Below are 18,761 nucleotides of genomic sequence, written 5' to 3' on the forward strand. Positions count from 1 at the left end.
TTGAGAAGGGGCGCTCCGGCAACGAAAGCACGGGAAACTCCCCCTCAGTTGGAAAAAAAAAAAAGTCCCCAAAAAAAAAGAATAAAATATCGAAGAGACGTAAAACATAGGGTATTACGTGCATTCAATTTCCAAAACAGTGCGCGTGAGAACCAAGCGTTTACAAGTTGTCCTCTGTCGCGCGCGAGTTTTATGTTCGCACCACAGGGTGCTCTGACACCAGGTGAAACTCGGCCGTCCCCTCGCGAGACGGCTGTAACCCCAGATGCCGTGAGCTGTGGGTGGCGGCACGACACGCGGGGCGACGGTTTCACTCTTTGATTGCACCAATCCCTGCTCGCTCCATTATCACGCGTGGCGGCGCTGGGCTGCGGGAACGAGGGGGGGTGGGGGGCGGGGGCGGTGATGGCGTGACGGTTAAGCCATCCACGCCGGTAGCCAAGCGCTTCGCTGGAATCGACGCGCGGACGTGGGACAAGGCTGGTACCTTCGCCCCGCCTCCCCTGCCCCCTCGCCGTCAGAGGAATGTGGAACTTCCACGACGAGCTCAGAGCTCGAGGTCACCGGCAGCGGTGAGAAAAGGCCGGCGCTTGCTTGAGCGTGGGGACGGTTAGCCACCTTGCTTTCTCTTCTCCTTCAATTTCCCTTCCAGCCTTGAAGGAGGCCGCTGAGTCAATTGGCCACACGCAGTGGGGTGGGCTGGGGCAGGGGCTGGGAGGGTGCCTGGATGGGGGGGTGAGCCCCCCTAATGTCTCACGCTGAAGACTCAGTTCCCCATCAAAATTCTTGCAGTGTTTTAATTATATTTACTTGCATAGAGAATGCGAGATCTAGAGCAGAATGCGTGGTGTAACAAAGCGAATCGTTTTATGGTGAAACATTCACTTAAGGTTCGTTTAACGTCGAGTGTGTCGGGCCCACCCGTTAGCTTTTGAGTTTTTGTATGCACGCGCGTTGAACTTCTTTCGCACCGTACGTAGCCAACCGTGCTCATCGGAGGTGCGCCGTGCCTGCCCCCCCCCCCTCCCCCACCACAGCAAGCGGGCTGCGACCACATCCTCAACTCGAGGGCGAAGCGAGACAAGTGCGGGGTGTGCGGGGGCGACAACTCGTCATGCCGTACCGTGAGCGGGACGTTCCACAGCGTGCAGTACGGTACGCGGCGTCCCTCAAGCAAGGCCCAAGCCACCATTGGAACCTCATTTGCCAGTTAAAAATATGATAATTGTTTTTTTACCCTTCTATCTGGCAACAAAACTGACACCTTTTTTACAAGGAGTCATGTTTGCATAGACCACAATACCTGCAGCCATAATGCAAACAAAAAAACACAACTCTGATAATATATGCACTGTCCTTGAAGTTGATTGGTCCACACCCGAGACAGCTTTCCTTAGAGCCTAGTCTCACATGGTGTTGGACTAGATGACGCCAAAAGGCGCACAACTCAAAGACAATGCACCATCAGAGTATGAGAGCTCGGGGTAAGCATTTACACCATTGGAACCTCATTTGCCAGTAACAAAATATGATAATTGGTTTTTTACCCTTCTATCTGGCAACAAAACTGACACCTTTTTTACAAGGAGTCATGTTTGCATAGACCACAATACCTGCAGCCAGATGACGCCAAAAGGCATCATCTGGTCCAACCCATGTGAGACTAGGCTCTAAGGAAAGCTGTCTCGGGTGTGGACTAATCAACTTCAAGGACAGTGCATACATTATCAGAGTTATGTTTTTGTTTGGATTATGACTGCAGGTATTGTGGTCTATGCAAACATGACTCCTTGTAAAAAAGGTGTCAGTTTCAGGGCCAAGCCGTCGCCCTCGCCACCGATTGCTCTCCCCGGCCTTTCAAGTCTAGAACGAAGTTGCGTGGTGGCGAGATGTTTTACCTGCCTCGCCTGGTGTACGGGAGGTCGTGGGTTTAATGCCGAGCCCCTGACGCCTGTCCATGAGGTCGCATCCCAGACAACAATCCCAGCCGTTGCTGGTTTGTTAGGAATCCCTAACAAAGCAGCGTGGAATGACCACGCTTTGCATCGACCCATGGCATTTTCTCAGAATTCGTGGATCGCGCCGGCAGTAGGAAACACGTAAAAATGTCGCAGGGAAATGATTAAATACGCGTTTTGTCGACTACTGGCTTGCAAGTAAAGCTCGCCACATCTCTTCTAGCCTCATATGCAAAACCAAAAGCAGTTTATTCCCTGTGAGTGATTCTCATATAGCGCGTGAAACATCCCTGCTATTTCAAAAACAAAACATAGCATGGTATTCCTGCAACCACATTGTGAACCAAGCGAAGAGGTCCAAATGGATGGCACGATTACTTAACACGTGGATTGCCACCGTGACGTGACGGCCAGCGAAATTGAACTTGCAATCCAGAGGTTGCCGGTTCGATTTGGTTTTCTTCCGGCGTGGCGGTTGAAACGCTGAGGCACGTTTCTTCAATCCTCCACCACCACTGCCTCTGTCCACACAGCAGTGTAAATGGGTACAGCAAGGCCACGTGTCGTGGAGTTAAGTGTAGGCACTGTGTATGAATGTACAATATATATGAATATGAATGTCTCTAAATACATACGTGGGTATGTATAAATTTGCCGATGATCAAATCACCGGCAAACTACTTCCTTGACATTTCAGGGTTGAGCCAGATAGTCATTCAATAGCTAGCCACCATACGTGCCAGCTTGGGCTACGTGGTGTTCTGCAGATGGCAGTGCAGCAAATCCCATAGTTGCACCGTACTTCTATGCTCCGACATTCATACTTTCCGCCTTCACCAACTCGCACTGTTCAGTGCTCAAGTATCCAGTGGATTGATAAAATGCCTGTGAGTGTAACACATATGTATAATTGTATATGTGCGCATATATTGTATATGCGCGTGTGCGTGCATGTGTGCGTGTGTGTCTTACACCACCATCCAGGCTACAACACAGTGGTCAGGATCCCAGCTGGAGCCACCAGCATCGATGTCCTGCAGCGCAGCTTCTCGGGGAAACCTGAGGATGACAACTACCTGGGTGAGAGGCTACGATCAGAGAGCAGGCGGGCGAGAGGGCGAGCAGTCAGGCGGGTGGGCTGGCGGACAGACAGCTGAGTCTATTACGTGTGGGCGCATGGATGGATGGATTGGATGTGTGAGAGTGCAGGCAGACGGATCGGTGGGTGCGTGGACGGATGTGTGGATGAATGGGGCTGCCGTATTTGCTTGCACGTGTGCGCCCGTAGGGCTGCTTGTGCGCCCGTGTGCTCTGATACAATGTCATTGAGGTACCTTTCATCCAACACTGTCGTTTAGCGGGAGGTGGCCATTAAGTGGCTTGAATGAGCAAGTTGTAGAGTGACGGAGAGAGAGAGATAGGTGGTTAAGTACAGAGTTAAGTCTACAGTGGTTGAGACGCATTGCGAGAATGAGTCCGGATATGATACCTTACTTGGTGATCAACACAAGGGGAAGGGAACAGGAGTAGGGGAAGGCAGCGAGCATCTATGAAGGCCGGCACGGCACACACACTCACATTCGTATACATATGCACAGACAGATTTGCAGAAACACCCAAAATTCTCCACTCCAGTGCCCACTTATGTTCAGGACACACGTAGATATTCATGCAGAGTGGTGGGAGACTGATGCAATCTTGATTCCCCGTTACAAGTGTGGCAAGCTGTGGAACATTGCTGTAGTCACTTCACACGCTGCATTGTAAGCGAGTCGTGATCGGCATTCCGAAGCGTCTTTATTCGGCTGCGTTAGCAGCGGCGTGCCGATCGTTGCCTTTGTCATTTCCTGCACGGAACTGCACCATGACATTTGCAGACACTGCGTCGTTCGCCAATTCGACCGCAAGAATGTTCTGAAGGGAGCGAGTGTCCGGCGTTCATTGGAAGTAGGTCACAAACTGCCTCTGATCCAATCATTTTGGATTTTTTTTTTCCCCGCTGGGAAATGTTGAAATTTCGTGCACTCTGACCGTTTGGCCGCAAGGGGACTGAGCCTGGACCGCCAGCCTCCATTCCGAACGGGCGAGAGAGAAGGAAATAAGTTGGCGAAAAATAAAAAATAAACGTGTAAGTGCAGTGTACCCGCTCTTCTTCGTAGCTTGTTTTTTCCCAAGCAAAACATCACCAACCTCCCGCCGCCCCCCCCCTCCTCCTCTCCCCATTTTTTCCCCCCTCCTTTTCAAAATAAGCGGAGCAAAACAAAGCAAGCGTACGTAACCTTACACGCTGATCTCCAAGATTTGGCAAGCATCGTGAAAACACCTCCCATGCCCTCTTCTTGCTGAATCAAAGCGGGGGCCCGAAAGCAATTGAATTGACTCTAAATGAGTGCAAGATAATAAGGGGGCAGCGGAAAAAAAGGAGAGGCAGAAAGGAAAGCTTTGCAGGGCTTAATTTCTCTGAGGCTTAATGTGATTACGGAAAGGAGTGTTTTGTAATGTGCCAGTCAGGGCGCATGTCCAAGGTTCTGCAGAGAAAAAGAGGCAGTTTTATTTGTAAGCAATCTGATAGCATTGGCCGAGTTTGCACATCGAATGCCCCCGCTGGTTAGCGAGTCTGTGCCTGGGGAATGGATGTTGGATGAGAGGTGTGTGTGGGGGGGGTGGAGGATTTTTAGGCAGGACGGAACTCTTGATTTAATTGTCGTTTATGAATGGCGCATTCAACGGTAGCCAAATAGGCTCCACAATTCGTTGAGAAATTTTGTTTAGAAAAATAAAAGTTGAAGCTGTACGTTACTCGCCCGTCGCCAAACTCCACGCGGCACAACCGGGAAAACTTGCACGGTAGAATTGTTTTCATTTTTTATCATACGAAGGCTTTCACGACCAACGTTATGGTTCGTAATGAGTTACTTTTGGGTCAGATCGCACTGGTGTTGTTCCAATTCGCAGCCAATCAAATCGGGGTGTCACGTCGCGGGCAAACGTGCCGATTGTTTTTTTTTCTCAGAAAAATCCGGAGCACTTTTGAAAGGCGAGCAGTATTGTGGCAAATGTTTTTACTCACGACCTTTCCCTGGAGATTACGGCCAGCGTCGTCAGGTGTTAACAAAGGCTCAGCTAAAACTACAGCCCAGTGGAACATTTGCATAGTCCCTTCGTGAATGCCCGTGAGTATTAATGTAACCATACAATGCAAGTTAAATTGTATTGTGGACTTTACCCACGTGCGAGGGAGCGAAATCTCGGTTTCGTGTTTTCAGAGGTGCGGTGGTGGGGGGGGGGGCAGTGGGTATCAGCGGAATTAAATGTTCGATGTGGGAAAACGTTAAACCAGGGGGCATCGACCCTAATCAGTGGATTTGGGACTTTAAATTTTTTTGGATGTTAGATAATGGGAAAAGCACAAAGCAGGACAGTTATAACGAAGCCTTATGGAACACGTTAGAGGCTATATTGTGTGATGAGTTGGTTAAATAAATGTATATGAATGCACCTAACCTGGCACAAGGGCTGTGGTTACGTCACCGCCACTTAGTGGCAAATTGCGGCTGTAGCTATTGTTGTCATGCATATCAAAGGTAAAGGTGCAGCCCTGCAAGTGCCCGCTCATGCCACTGCGGGCAGAAGAGACTCCACTCGAGGGAGCTCTAGAGAGCTATTTTGGCCTTCTCTTCCACACTGGCCTGAGGTGTTGCAGATCAGCGGAAGTCTCCACGCTTTACCCCGCCACAGACGACCTGCGGATCGACTGAACGTGGTGAACCCATTGATACTGCGGGGTGGACAGAGGTGGTGATGGTGTTTTAGAGACGCGCCCTCTGCTTCCACTGCCATATCACGAGACTGATCTGGAGTTACATGCGGATTGCTAGTCCTTCTACGTGACTTTACCGAAAGAACCAAGAAGATGAATCCCTGCAGTCACAAAAGCTTTAAATATAAGTGTCTCAGAAGGCCAACGTCAGTGCTCCGTGTGGATGTTCGAGTGTACGCGTTATCCGCCCGACTTTGCCTTCACCCCCACTGTGCATCTCCATCAAGAGTCCTGGATTCTTGCTGAAATGAGCAAAAAAAAACCCACCAGAGCAATTTGGCTCGCGTTTCGGAATTCCGCGACCAAACTTAACGATGCAATATTTTATTGCCACTGAGCGGTGAATGCGCGTGTGTGTGTGCGTGTGTGTGCAGTCACCACTAATGCACATAATCCCCGGTACCTGGCACTCACTCTCACTGATAGCCATCGTCAGTGCATGGTGGAATGTATTGCGTTATTTCCACTGTAATCTGCTTTGATTGCTTGCGAACAACGAGGCCCTTATTTTTTTGGATCCCTCAGCACAAGTCCAACGACTGGGATTGTCCTATTTGTTAATGAGATTTTTTTTCGTTGTTGTCTAAAGGGATTTTCATTTTGTTTTTATTACATAGGAGGCTTTGAACTCTGGCAAGTCGTGGCGTGTACAGAAATTTCCCCATTAGCTCAGAATTATTATGATTATCTGCAGTTCATTATCGAAAGCCTCCCTAAGCCCTTTGCACGCCTGCTTATTTTCCCAAGTGTGGCTGCGCGGCGTTCTTGGACCTCGACGGCTAATTCGGCTGACGCGGAGATTTCTCAGCGATTGCCGCGCCTTTATTACGAGAGTATAATCGCTCAGTTGCTGCAATCTCATGCCCCTCTGGGCTGGAATACCAACCGCTGTGGAACCTTGTGCTAAAAACTGATGATGATAATGGCTTTTCACTCTAATCGTGGGTGCAAAATCACTCCAACTGAAAACTGCAGCAGTTTGTTTATTCTTTGTAACAGGCAGGTTTTTGGTTTGTGCTACAAAAAGTGCCTGAATATATTGTATATACAGTCGTGTCCCTACTTTATCCATATGTATCATGTTGAACTTCTTTCGCAGCGCACGCAGCCATCCGTGCTAATCGGACGTGCGGAGTCTTTTGCAATTACACTTTCTGCAGGTGCGAAAGACTCAGGCCGAGTGAGAAAATATATCCGTGGTCGGTCTGCGGGAAAGCTCGGCAACCCTCCGTGGCGTACGAGCCTATGAAGGCGTTACGAACGCCAATCGCTTTGTGTCGGCACTTCTTTCTCCCCGCCGTCCGCAGCGCTGACCGGGGCACAGGGCGACTTCCTGCTGAACGGGAACTTCGTGGTGAGCATGTTCAAGCGCGAGGTCAAGGTGGGCGTGGCCGTGCTCGAGTACAGCGGCTCGGACCACGCGACGGAGCGCATCAACTGCACCGACCGCATACCCGAGGATGTCGTGCTGCAGGCAAGCCACAGGCCTTCCCCCCGCCCGCCCCAGTGCCCCGCGAGGTCCTGCGAGACGTAGCGTCGTCTCGACAGCCTCGCGCTTGATTAAAATCATCATCATCACGAGCCATGGGGCAGATAAACTCGTTGGTGTCCACTGCACATTTATTCATTTGTTTACACTTTCCTCTGTCTTTGTGCCAATTTATTCAAGTAGTGCAACATCTTTCTGGCACCAATCTCTTATGTCCTCTCTTTCCAGTTACTTCAATTTTTTCGAAAAACTAACTAAACTAAACTATTTAACTATTGAAACGAAACTAAAACTTTTTATATTAACACATTTTTTTTATTTTACCACGTAAGGCCCACAGAGCTATTAGCTTCTTATTCAGAAGCGACCTGGATCACAAATGATAGCTCAACTTTGTGGCTTATCATGTGGAAATGTATAGCAGCCAAATACTCTAATTGCACGTTGATTATAATTGTGGAGGAAAAACCCTAAGGACCCCGGTGAAAATTCTTCGCGACCACAGCGAGAACATGCAGCAGACGTCAGGGTTGAGATCAAACCCACGACCTCCTGTATACCTGGCGAGATAGTTACCATTTAACCACTGTGGTGCCCATAATAATAATACTAATGTCATTAATTAACATAATAATGAACGTAATGATGTATTACCCCTGCGTTGTGCCCTATGAAAAACAGAACAACACAGACAACTAAATGATGGCAGGGCGATTTGCACCATTTAAGCTTCTGCACTTCACCCTGTCATCTCCAAGTAGCTGAAGTTCCCTGCCTGTCATGGCCCAATCTTCAGCGCGTATCACGTCCCTGTTGCTGCCATGCAAGGCGAGGGTTTGGCAAGCCTCAGGTCACGGTGACACTTGAATCCGTGAGCTGTCGGCACGTGTCAATCTATCGCGAGCTGTCACTACTTCATCAGCCGTTCATCCCAGCTGCCCCGGGAGCCGACATCAATGTCGTGTTGTGCGTGGGCAGTTCAATTGGCACTTGGTTAATGCATTGTAGTGTTGTACGTTTCTCTTTGAAACGGTGTTTCTCTTGGGAAATGTTATGCGTTAAGACGATAGTGGTGGTGATGATAGTGGTTGTGGTGGTGTTAGTGGTGGTGATGTTAGCAGTGATGATAGTGGTTATGGTGGTGGTGATGTTGGTAATATTGGTGGTGTTTAGTAGTAATGTTGCCAGCAAGAGAATTTGAAATGCATTCAAGTTCATATGTGAATTCGGACTGGCAAAGCGAGCATTGATACTCACCTGAATTGGTCATACTGAGCCAATAGTGGAAATTCCACTTTACTATGGCAGAGACTAAATCTCTCAGTAAAATAACTGACTTACTTTCCATATGATTTATAGTTTTGACGCTCGATATATTATGGGCTGAATTGATCCGCAAATGAGTCTTTAACTCGCAACCTTTGGGTTGTTAAGTCAGGTGCAAATAGCGGACCCTGAGCAGACAAAATAAGTACCACATTAGTGGAAATCAAAGCACTTTGTCCGTTTGATAGACTTTTCTCCTGCATGGGAATGGTGAGATTCCCAACGCTGGCTTCAGATCACAAATAGGAGGCAATCGCCATCCAATCGAAATGCTGCGGTGTGTGGATTCGTTGCTTACGATGCTTACGTTGAAATCCGCAAGACTGCATTATTTACCAGGTATGCAGATTTATTTTCTAATTTTACTTTTAGGCAGTGGGTAAGCATGGGACGGTGCAGCGAGAAAGATGTACAAACGAGACGATGCGAATATTCTCAGAATTTTCATTTATACTGAAGCGAATCTGATGAGCTGTGAAGCAAATTTTCACCGATTTCCAGTAGGGGCAGGTCAGAACGTTACAAGAACAAACCACAAAAACACGAAGGGGGTGCAAAGTATGGGAAAGGTAAGCAAATCACAAAAAAATTGTTCACAAATAATTTTTATTTTATTTTATTTAATCGGGTAAGGCCCACCGAGCTCTTAGCTTCTCGACGCTTGTCCACGTTTGTCGCATACGAGGCTAACGATCGCGTCGTCACTCGACCCTCCGGTCACCGTGCCTTGCGTTGTTGCTCTGGAGACCGGGAGATCGATGACCGATGTTCGGTCGCCGCGTTGGGGGCGGCATTCGTCGTGATTCGTCCACTCAACAGAGCAGGCCGCGTGAAGGCCGCAGCCATCTCCCAGCTCACGGTCCACCCTAAAACCGCGTCCACTGCACACACCACGTAAGTGCATGCGGATACCTGATGCACAAATGGAAAATGAAAAACTCTCCAGTAGTGTGCGACTGTGGTCACCCAGAACAAGGCCGTACAACGTGTAACGACGCAATGCCCGATCGACAAATGCGCAGGAGACGTCGCAGCGATACAACCCCTCCGCTGCTCCCTCCGCGGTTGTCTGCCTCGACAACCCGAATGCGAAATCGCAGCCGTCGCTCAGCGTCCGCGTCAGCGGCCGTGCGACGGGAAGTAAGACGGTCGCTGCATTGCTGCGCTCGCCCTCCCAGGTGCTGTCCGTGGGCCGCCTGCACAACCCGGACGTGCACTACACCTTCAACGTGCCCATGGAGGAGCAGAGCGAGCGCTTCGTCTGGGACCCGTACGGGCCCTGGCAGGACTGCAGCCGCATTTGCCAAGGTGCGTTGAAAGTCAACACGCGCTCCAATTCGAGCACGTGTTGGCTATGTACGGTGCGAAAGAAGTCCAACATACATGCATGTGTACAGTGGCCCTGGACAGAGTTGTGAACCCCTTAAGGTGCGAGGCCACCTCAGGTCTGAGGTTGTGGTTGAGGTGAGGAGACGTTGGGTTTTTATTCCTTCCCCTGGCACCTCCGATTAGCACGGTCGGCTACGTGCGGTGCAAAAGAAGTTCAACGTACACGCAGAATACATGCATGCTTTTCCTGACAAACTTAAGGTATACCCTTTTTGTTCGTTTGAATTGCAGACGTATTCCAATTGTCATGAGACTAACTGCCCATTGATGAAGCAATGTTCATTCTCTGTGTTGGAGAACGGGTCGCAGAAGGTGATATCACAGAACTACTGCTGAGGTCCCTTCAAGTGACTATTTATTTCACGTACAAAGATCCCCCATATAGCCGTAACAGACTGTCGGGGTAAGTGCTGTTAGCGAGCACCTCCTGAAGGCCGAGCATATCTCACAAGGGGTTAGGTGGCCGCCGCCACTCCCCAGTGGCGATGTTTTTACACACCGCACAGCGCAAGCAGGTGCTCATTTGAGGCTAAGTCGACCTAGGGAAGACCTAGGACACACGTTTTTGTTTCTTATCTAAGAGCCGTGACCGTGCCTCGCCCCACCGTGCTTGTCTCCCCCCCCCCCCCCCGATCCGGCGCACCAGGCGAGCGCTCTCGCCGCGTGGCGTGCGTGCGCGAGGGAGACCGCCACCCCGTGTCGGAGCAGCGCTGCGCCGGGCAGCCGAGGCCCGCGGTGTCCCTGTCCGAGCCGTGCAACTCAGAGTGTGAGTTAAGGTAACACCGTGCCGAGATCATCCCCCCTCCCTGCCTCTCTCCCCTCCCTCCCGCCTCCCTCCCTCCCTCCCTCCCCTCCCTCCCTGCCTCCCTCCCCTCCCTCCCTGCCTCCCTCCCTCCCTCCCTCCCCTCCCTCCCCCTCCTCCCGCCATCCCCTCCCTCCCTCCGTCCCTCCCCTCCCTCCCTCCCTCTCCTCCCTCCCTCCCTCCCCTCCCTCCCTCCCTCCCTCCCCTCCCTCCCCTCCCCTCCCCTCCCTCCCTCCCTCCCTCCCTCCCCTCCCTCCCTCCCTCCCTCCCTCCATCCCCTCCCTCCCCTCCCTCCCTCTCTCTGTTCCTCCCTCCCTCTCTCCATCCCTCATCTCCCTCCCCCCTATCTCCCCTCCCTCTCTCCCTCATCTACCTTCCCCCCCCTCCCTCACTCCCTCCCGCCTCCTCTTCCTGTCCTTCACTTGAATGCCCACCGTGCCACGTGTTCAGTGGATGCGTCTGATTGAGCTATAATTTATGACCAGGTCACTTATGAAAAAAAAACCATATAGCTCAGTGGGCCTTGCCTGGTAAAGTAAATAAAAAATATTATTATTTTTACGCTGATCAGGGAGTAAAGGTGCAGCACTACAAGTGTGCTCGCTCACGCCACTGCTGGCGGACAGGCCTCCACCAGTGAGATTCACAAGGAGCCCTCGCCTAAAGGGCCTTTGGCCTACTCGTCCACGCTGGCCAAACGTCTTGGAAGAGCTGGTTTAACTTAATGTTTCCGCACCGCACACGATCTGACAATCTCCAAACTGTGGTGCACCCATTTTTATATTGTTGGGTGGGCAGAGACGGAGGGATTTAAGAAAACTTCCCATTGTTTAAAATACCGTATCGATAGATCAAACCGGGCAACCTCCGGATTGCAAGCTCATTGTGTGAGGAAGCATGACACAATGGCAAGAAATTCAAGTCGGGGAGGGCAATGGGTTAACAGTGTTAGAAGACGCGACATCCCTCTGAACAAGATGAGACATTTTCTTACTCATGAGTCTATCTAGAATCAACATGTTGGGGTGGCCGGGTGGTTCGCGCTGTCAGGGCAGCGAGCCTCCACTTCTGTGATCCCGGCTTCCAATTAGGGCTGCAGCCACCCGTGATTAAGTCAGCTTTCTCTGGTGTGACGAATTTATTGTCTCAGCCTACACAGGAATTTCTGTACGCAACAAAAGATAAAAAAAATAAACCCCACTTACGTATTAAGTGAGGAAACCGGTCCTGGGAAAGCTCTTTACCAATCCGCATTGACCAGCGTGGTGAAGTATGGTTACGCAACCCCCACAACTCACACAGCCTGGGTAGACCCTCATCCAGCAGTGGATGCGACTAAGGACTGCAAATTGCAGTGCATTATGCAAGTTAAAGGCAGCGTGGTGGATTTCACATTTACCGTGCGCAGTATATCTGACATGCGCCGAGTGCAGTTGAACAAACAGCAAATTGCAGCAGACGGGGCATTAAAGGCTGTGTGCTGCTATTGTATGACACATCTGCAGCTTTGAGATCGGACCAACATTGTACGTGACAGATCTAAGCTGCTGTCGTTAATGAAATGGGATGAAATGTTCACTTGCAGCAAAGCACGAGTGCTTATTCCAACCGCTGCCTTCATAAGCGTAGCTCTTACGACTTTCCAAAGGTTTTTTTTGTGGTATCAGTGACTTCTTGGCTTATTGTGAAATCACTGTGAAATCCAGGTCAATTAAGTGTGGCTTTTTTGGGCCTTAAAATTAATACATTTATTTTATTGGCACTGGTGCAGTTTTCGTTATAAGTACGTGTCTGCTGTTTCATTAAAAAGTGTATTTGTATGCTTATTACATTATTTGCAAAACATTCCAGTAAAAGAAAGAAGTCAGTTTTATTTATTAATTTACCTAAGTTAATGTTCAAGCAGCTTACAGTTGCATTCTGTATACGTTGCTGTGAATGTGCTGACTTTCTTTAAATGGGTGTTTTTGCAAGGTTGCATTATTACGAATAAGTACAAACATCTCTCATTGTTATGAAACAATGAATAACCAATAGTCTACTGCGATGGCAATATATCTCATAGCATTACATTTAAGTCCATCAGCCAAGAGGAGCGTCTCTACCGACGCATTTCCAGCAGCAATTGATTAAGCAGGCAAACCCTCAACTGGTTTCATCTTTCCGCTTCTCATCAGCATGTTGTAGCCTATGAAATGTTGCTGGGTTCCGTGTTGATATTTGTCATCATGGAGATGTTACGGTAATTCATGTTGCATTCTTCTTAACTTTTTAGCCAACACCTATGACCAGATGAGCGTGACTGGGCACTTTCTCATCAGTTCTCGAGAGTTACGCCTGGCCAACGCTCCCCACCTCTGTATCCCCCCACGCTGGTCAGTGTGTGGGACGGGGGGGGGAAGTATGGCCGAATAACCGGCACGATGCCGCAATGGCTGCTGGGGGGGGTGGGTGGGGGTGGGGAGGTCTTCACGCAGCGGTGGGACAAACGATGGCCTCCGTGCAGTACGACGCGTTAGCAAGGCCTCCGTGCAGTACGACGCGTTGGTGGCTGCAGGGGTGGCGCGGGGCAGGGGGGCTGAGAGGAGAGTCACAAACACACAACTCCCCGCAGGTGGCACGTGCTGGGCCGCAGCGACTGTTCGGCGGAGTGCGGCTCGGGTCACCGCACTCTGGATGTGCGCTGCGTCCGCTACTCCGTCGGCGGGCCGGCCGCGGAGGAGCCGCCCGCGGCCGGAGGAGACGCGGCGGTGCCCGCGGGGAGGAGGGGCAGCCCCTCTCACCCGACGGACGACGCGCACTGCAGGGACCAGCCCAAGCCGTCCACGCGGGAGGCCTGCTACGGCCAGTGCAAGCTGGTGACGTGGAGATACTCGCCGTGGTCAGAGGTAGGTGGGAGCCAGCGAGCGAGCGAGCGACGGATCGAGTGCGTAGTTGCCTCGGTGAGCATGTGAGCGATTGGGCGGGTGGGTGAGTGAGCGAGCGAGCGAGTGAATGGGTGGGTGGGTGAGCAGTGAATGGATTGGATGAGTGAGTGGTTGGCTCAGAGAGTGAGTAGGTGAGAGGTTGGCTCAGTGAGTATGTTAGTGGGCGTATGGGTATTGGCTCAGTGAGTGGGTGGGTGTTTGGGTGGGTGACTGAGTGAATGGATGGGTGTGTGAGTGAGTGGATGGGTGAGTGAGTGAGTGCGCAATTGAGTTCATGACGGAGTTATTGAGCGATTGAGAGTGGACAATATCTCAGTGAGTGAATAAGTGAGTTGATGTACGTGTAATAGTGGGTTGATGGTGTAATAACCCACCTAAGCACTTGCACATGAACCGATTCCATCGCTCGCATCTCCTTGTTAGACGCCCTCTGAGACGCATTACATTTCTAGGCTGCCGCTCACCCGGGCCTCTCCGAGTTCAACTCATCTCTGAAATGAGCGTAGGCCTGCCTGTTGCAATGTATACACATCAATACCTGGCAGATAAAGGTAGCCGGGCGCTACCCTCCCCCCCCCGCCCCCCCTCGCGCGCCATGCCGACCTTAATAGGTGCTCGCTAACAGTGCTCGTATTGCCCCAGCAACCAAGAAAGACGATACGTCGCTTCTTTGTCCAATGTTTTGCGAATGCATATATTCGTAACTGCATCTCTCATCATTCATGGACGGCTCACATGTTGTGACAACACGGGGTCACGTGTGAGTGTATGGTGCGTGTGTGCGGTGTGTGTGTGTGAGAGTTTGTATCAGTGAAGAGCGGTAGTGGTTTGCGCACTGCGCTATTAACCCGGCGACCTGAGTTCAATTTCTGCTCACGATCCAATAGCAATGTCGAATATCTGAACCAGTCCTGGGCCTCCCCTAGGTCTACTCAGCCTTAAATGAGTAAGTGGGGTGATGTGTAACCATCAACACTGGGGAGACAAAGGTGACTGGGCGTGGTGTTGACCGTCCACCACCCCTTCATGTGGTGTGCCGGACTTCACAGGTGCTCGCAAACAGCACTTTCACCAAGGGGCTGTTAAAGGCTACACGGGGTATCCGTGTATTTGTGTGTGTGAGAGTATATGGTGTGCGGTGATCTCAGTGAGTTAACCCACAACATCTGGCCCTGACCTGCAATTGAGCCTTCGACACTTCACGCGACCTCAAAGTGCACCTATCCTGGCACAAGTGCTGTGGTGATGTCGCAACCACTCGACGCATTGTTGTTGAGTTAATGTGTGATGCTGTCGAAACGGGTGAATGTTTAGCAAGTTAGTGGTTGGCTGAGTGTGGGTAAGTAATTCGTGAGTAAGTGAGTAGATGTGTCTGAGTGTGGGAGAGTGTGTGATGATAATGATAGTGGGTGAATGTTGAGTTAGTGGTTGACTGAAAGTGGATAAGTCGTTTGTGAATGAGTGAGTTGATGTGTGAGTGTGGGAGAGTAAGTTTGTGACAATGCTGGATTGAGTGAATTGTGAGCTAGTGAGTTAATGGGTGGGTAAGTTAGTGTGTGTGTGGAGATACGGACACACTGGCATGCCTGTGTGCATTCCAAATCCAGCAAACTGCAAATCCAAACAGTTATAGTGTTGCATTTTCAACACAATTCACAAAGGGGGGGCTCTGGGCGCAGCAATGGATTACGTTTTCAAAACACAAGGAGAGAATTGGATCCGGAGTAGCTGCCTGCGGATTACGTTACCTCTGGTCACGCTTGGAGTCAAATTGCCGGGGCCAGGGCTTGTATCCTTACGGTTATTTGTAGCCCGCCCAGCTGATGACAAATGGGTCTGACATTCACATTGAGCGTTCGCCCCTATTGTTTGGGCTCTCTGATGGAGACACACACACGCACGCACACATTCGTGTCACTCACAAACCCACACTGCCCCATACTTCTTTGTTTGGTGGTTGCTAGTGTAGGCGAGTGAGTGTGTGAGTGGGGGTCCCGAGTTCGATTCCTTCTCACGGCCACCAACACCAGTGGCGATTATCTGAATCGGTCCTGGGCGTCCCCTAGGTCGACTCAGCCTACATTGAGTACCTAGTGTGATGTGTAAAAAAGAAAAACATTTCCATTCGGGAGACATAGGTGGCCCAGCGTGGTGCTGGCCAGCATCCCCCTCGTGTGCCGTGCTGACCTTCATAGGTGCTCGCTAACAGCACTTGCCCCAACAGTCTGTTGAAGCTATACAAGGGATCTTTGTCTTTCGGGGTCTAAGAGTAAGTAGTGGTCTAATGGTCCGTATTCTGTGCTCGAATCCCGGTCAACTTGGTTTAATTACCCAGCCATGCGCAGCATCAGTAGTAGCAAGTTTAACATAAAAAAGCAACCTCCTTGACGTACAAGCACAAACCAACGACAAAAACCCAGCATCTCCATCCACGAACAACGCCACCATGGCGCGCTGTCCGCTTGGCAGTGCTCGCGGAGCTGTGGCGGGGGCGTGCGGGCGCGCGAGGCCGCGTGCGTCAGCGGCGCCGGCAGGCCACTGCGGCCCGAGGAGTGCGCGGGGCTGGCGGAGCGTCTCGCCAGCGAGGAGCCGTGCGGCCTGCAGCCCTGCCCGGCCTGGACACTCGGGGACTGGAGCAAGGTGCCCTTTCAGACGTTCTTCTGCGGCCGTCTGGAACGCTCTTGCTTATGATCTTAGGAAGCCGCTGGAGCTGTGCACTTTTAAGTGATCTGCATTGAAAAGTTACTCTTTTGTGTTTAGTTTGTTGACCTTCCCCCGCACCTTGAATTAGCACGGTTGGCTACGTACGGTGCGAAAGAAGTTTAACATACAGACACACATACACTCAACTCGCGTTTACTGTAGACAGCCACACGGACTGAGCGGGAAGACAGACTAGCAGATAGACAGACAGACACAGAGACAGGCAGACTGACTGGTGCAGAAGCAAACAGACAGGCGTGGAAATAGACAGGAAGGCTAACAGATTGACTGATATAAAAACAGACAGACACAGAGACAGACAAAAAGATCGACAGACTGACGGGACATAGAAGAAGACCGACAGACATAAAGACAAAGACTAACTGGTATACAAGCAGATTGACAGACAAAGATATTCAGACACAGACAGCTTGGTATGAAGCAGACAGACAGACACACTGTTGGATGAGTGGATGCAAAACATTACATGGGTAGATGGGTAGATGGACAAGTCGTTGGGTTAGCCAGATAGACAGGCAGGTGTAGACGCAGATAGGCAGGCAGACACGCAGACGGAGAGATGGATGGATGCCTAAGTATGTAGGCAGCCAGACAAACAGAAAAAAAGAAAACGTCAGACTGATGTCGGGACACGCGTCCGAGGCACGGCTGATGGTGGCCGTGTCTGCGCGCGTGCCGCGGGGTTGCAGTGCCTGGTGACGTGCGGGCGCGGCGTGTCGAGGCGGCACGTCGAGTGCCGTGCCGGGGACTCGGTGCTGTCGGAGGAGATGTGCGGCCCGGACGGGCGGCCGGACTCCGTGCGCGCCTGCCTCGGGCCTCCGTGTTCCACGTGGCAGGACGGACCGTGGGGACCGGTACGGGCCACCCGCCCCCCCCCTCCCTCACACAAACGGCCCACGCGCTCGTGGGCATTCCTATGAGCGAAGAGGCGTTCGAGGATTTCTGTAGCGTCTGTGATTAGGCCTTCAGGCTTTTTCTTTTTTTACCACCCCATAGGCCGTGCAACTTTTGTACGGCCCGGATTTGGATGTTCTACGCCAAGACGTCGTACGAACTAATATGGGGGATGGTGGGGGAGGGGGCATCCCTTGCACAAATGCACATTAGAAGAGCAGTGTGCCGTTGATTGTCTTGTCTCCTCTGCAACCGTGCCACCCAATCACTGTTCCACCACTACCCAAACATATTAACAAAATACAAAAGCCTTTAACAGACTGTGAGGGCAAGTGCTATGAGTGAGCGCCCAACAATTACATGACAAAAAATCGCTTGGCTTAATTTGTGTGGCTTATATCCGATTGTAACTGTAGTTGTTTTGTTTCTCATTTGTGCACGTTCTTCCATGTGCACACACATACACACCTATACTCATTCGCAAACGCACACTCTCTAAAACACCTACACGCACCTACGTGCACACACGTGCCTACGTTCGACACGCAACTCAATGACACCGGCCCACGTACGCGCACGTACACCCACGTACGCCCACGTACACGCACGTGCACGCACACACACGGCACCACGTGCCAACTGCCACCAGTGCTCCGCCACGTGCGGCCCCGGGTATCAGATGCGTGCCATCCGCTGCATCGAGGGCGAGCGAGGGGAAGCGGTGGCGGAGGAGCGGTGCATCGCCGCCACCGCCCGGCCCAGCCACACGCAGGTATACGGGTGACCCCCCTTTGTTTTCTCATCGTTTTTCCTTCGTAACAAAACAAGAGTCCAGTGTAAGGCACCGAGCGCAACAAGTAGGGGGGTCACGGGGGGGGGGGGGGGGGTACAAAAACCCCACGGACTGAGGCCCGGCCTCAATGCTCTCCTGGGTCGGTAGATGTGGAGGAGATTGTGCTCACTGCCCCACACACGTGGGGACTACAAGCGAGAGAGAGCCGGTTATTATATAGAGGGGAGGGGGGGATAAGGGACAACAGTAAGGGGAGCCTCCACATGCCAAGTGGAGTCGTCCTCCTCAGAAGTCCCGAATATATACGGGCGCCCTTTGACGAACAGATGCCACCAGGAATTGCAATGCAGAGGCCACCAGTTCAAGTCGATCTCCCGGCGCGGCAGTCGATGCGGGCTTCCTCAAATCCACTCGCTTCTGTCCAACCAGCAGCACGCACGGGTACACACACGGCCAGTCGACCAGCAGGCGTAAAGTGGTGTGTGGGGGGGCACTGCCACTTCTGTCGAGACGTGGAATAGTCGGCAAAAACACCCCGTAGGGAGGTGATTTCGAGTTCCTCTGTAGCGGAGGCCCTTCCCCCAGCAGTGCTGGAGCTTGACAGCCATGCGCGTGCCCACCTCCTCGTTATAAACGCTC

General features: G+C 51.5%; 1 protein-coding gene across 1 annotated transcript in view; it reads left to right on the top strand.

The window, feature by feature from the left end:
* Positions 1–18,761, top strand: part of LOC133342590 (A disintegrin and metalloproteinase with thrombospondin motifs 20-like) — a 160,991-nt gene that overhangs the window by 108,653 nt on the left and 33,577 nt on the right. Inside the window, 9 exon segments of the mRNA XM_061551813.1 lie at positions 1,038–1,155; positions 2,943–3,038; positions 7,086–7,252; positions 9,772–9,901; positions 10,629–10,758; positions 13,399–13,672; positions 16,181–16,351; positions 17,125–17,289; positions 17,979–18,101. Of these exon segments, the coding sequence (XP_061407797.1) occupies positions 1,038–1,155; positions 2,943–3,038; positions 7,086–7,252; positions 9,772–9,901; positions 10,629–10,758; positions 13,399–13,672; positions 16,181–16,351; positions 17,125–17,289; positions 17,979–18,101 (1,374 nt within the window).

Source organism: Lethenteron reissneri, chromosome 15 (assembly GCF_015708825.2).
Source record: "Lethenteron reissneri isolate LAM-NWPU_2019-01 chromosome 15, ASM1570882v1, whole genome shotgun sequence".
NCBI lineage: Eukaryota > Metazoa > Chordata > Hyperoartia > Petromyzontiformes > Petromyzontidae > Lethenteron > Lethenteron reissneri.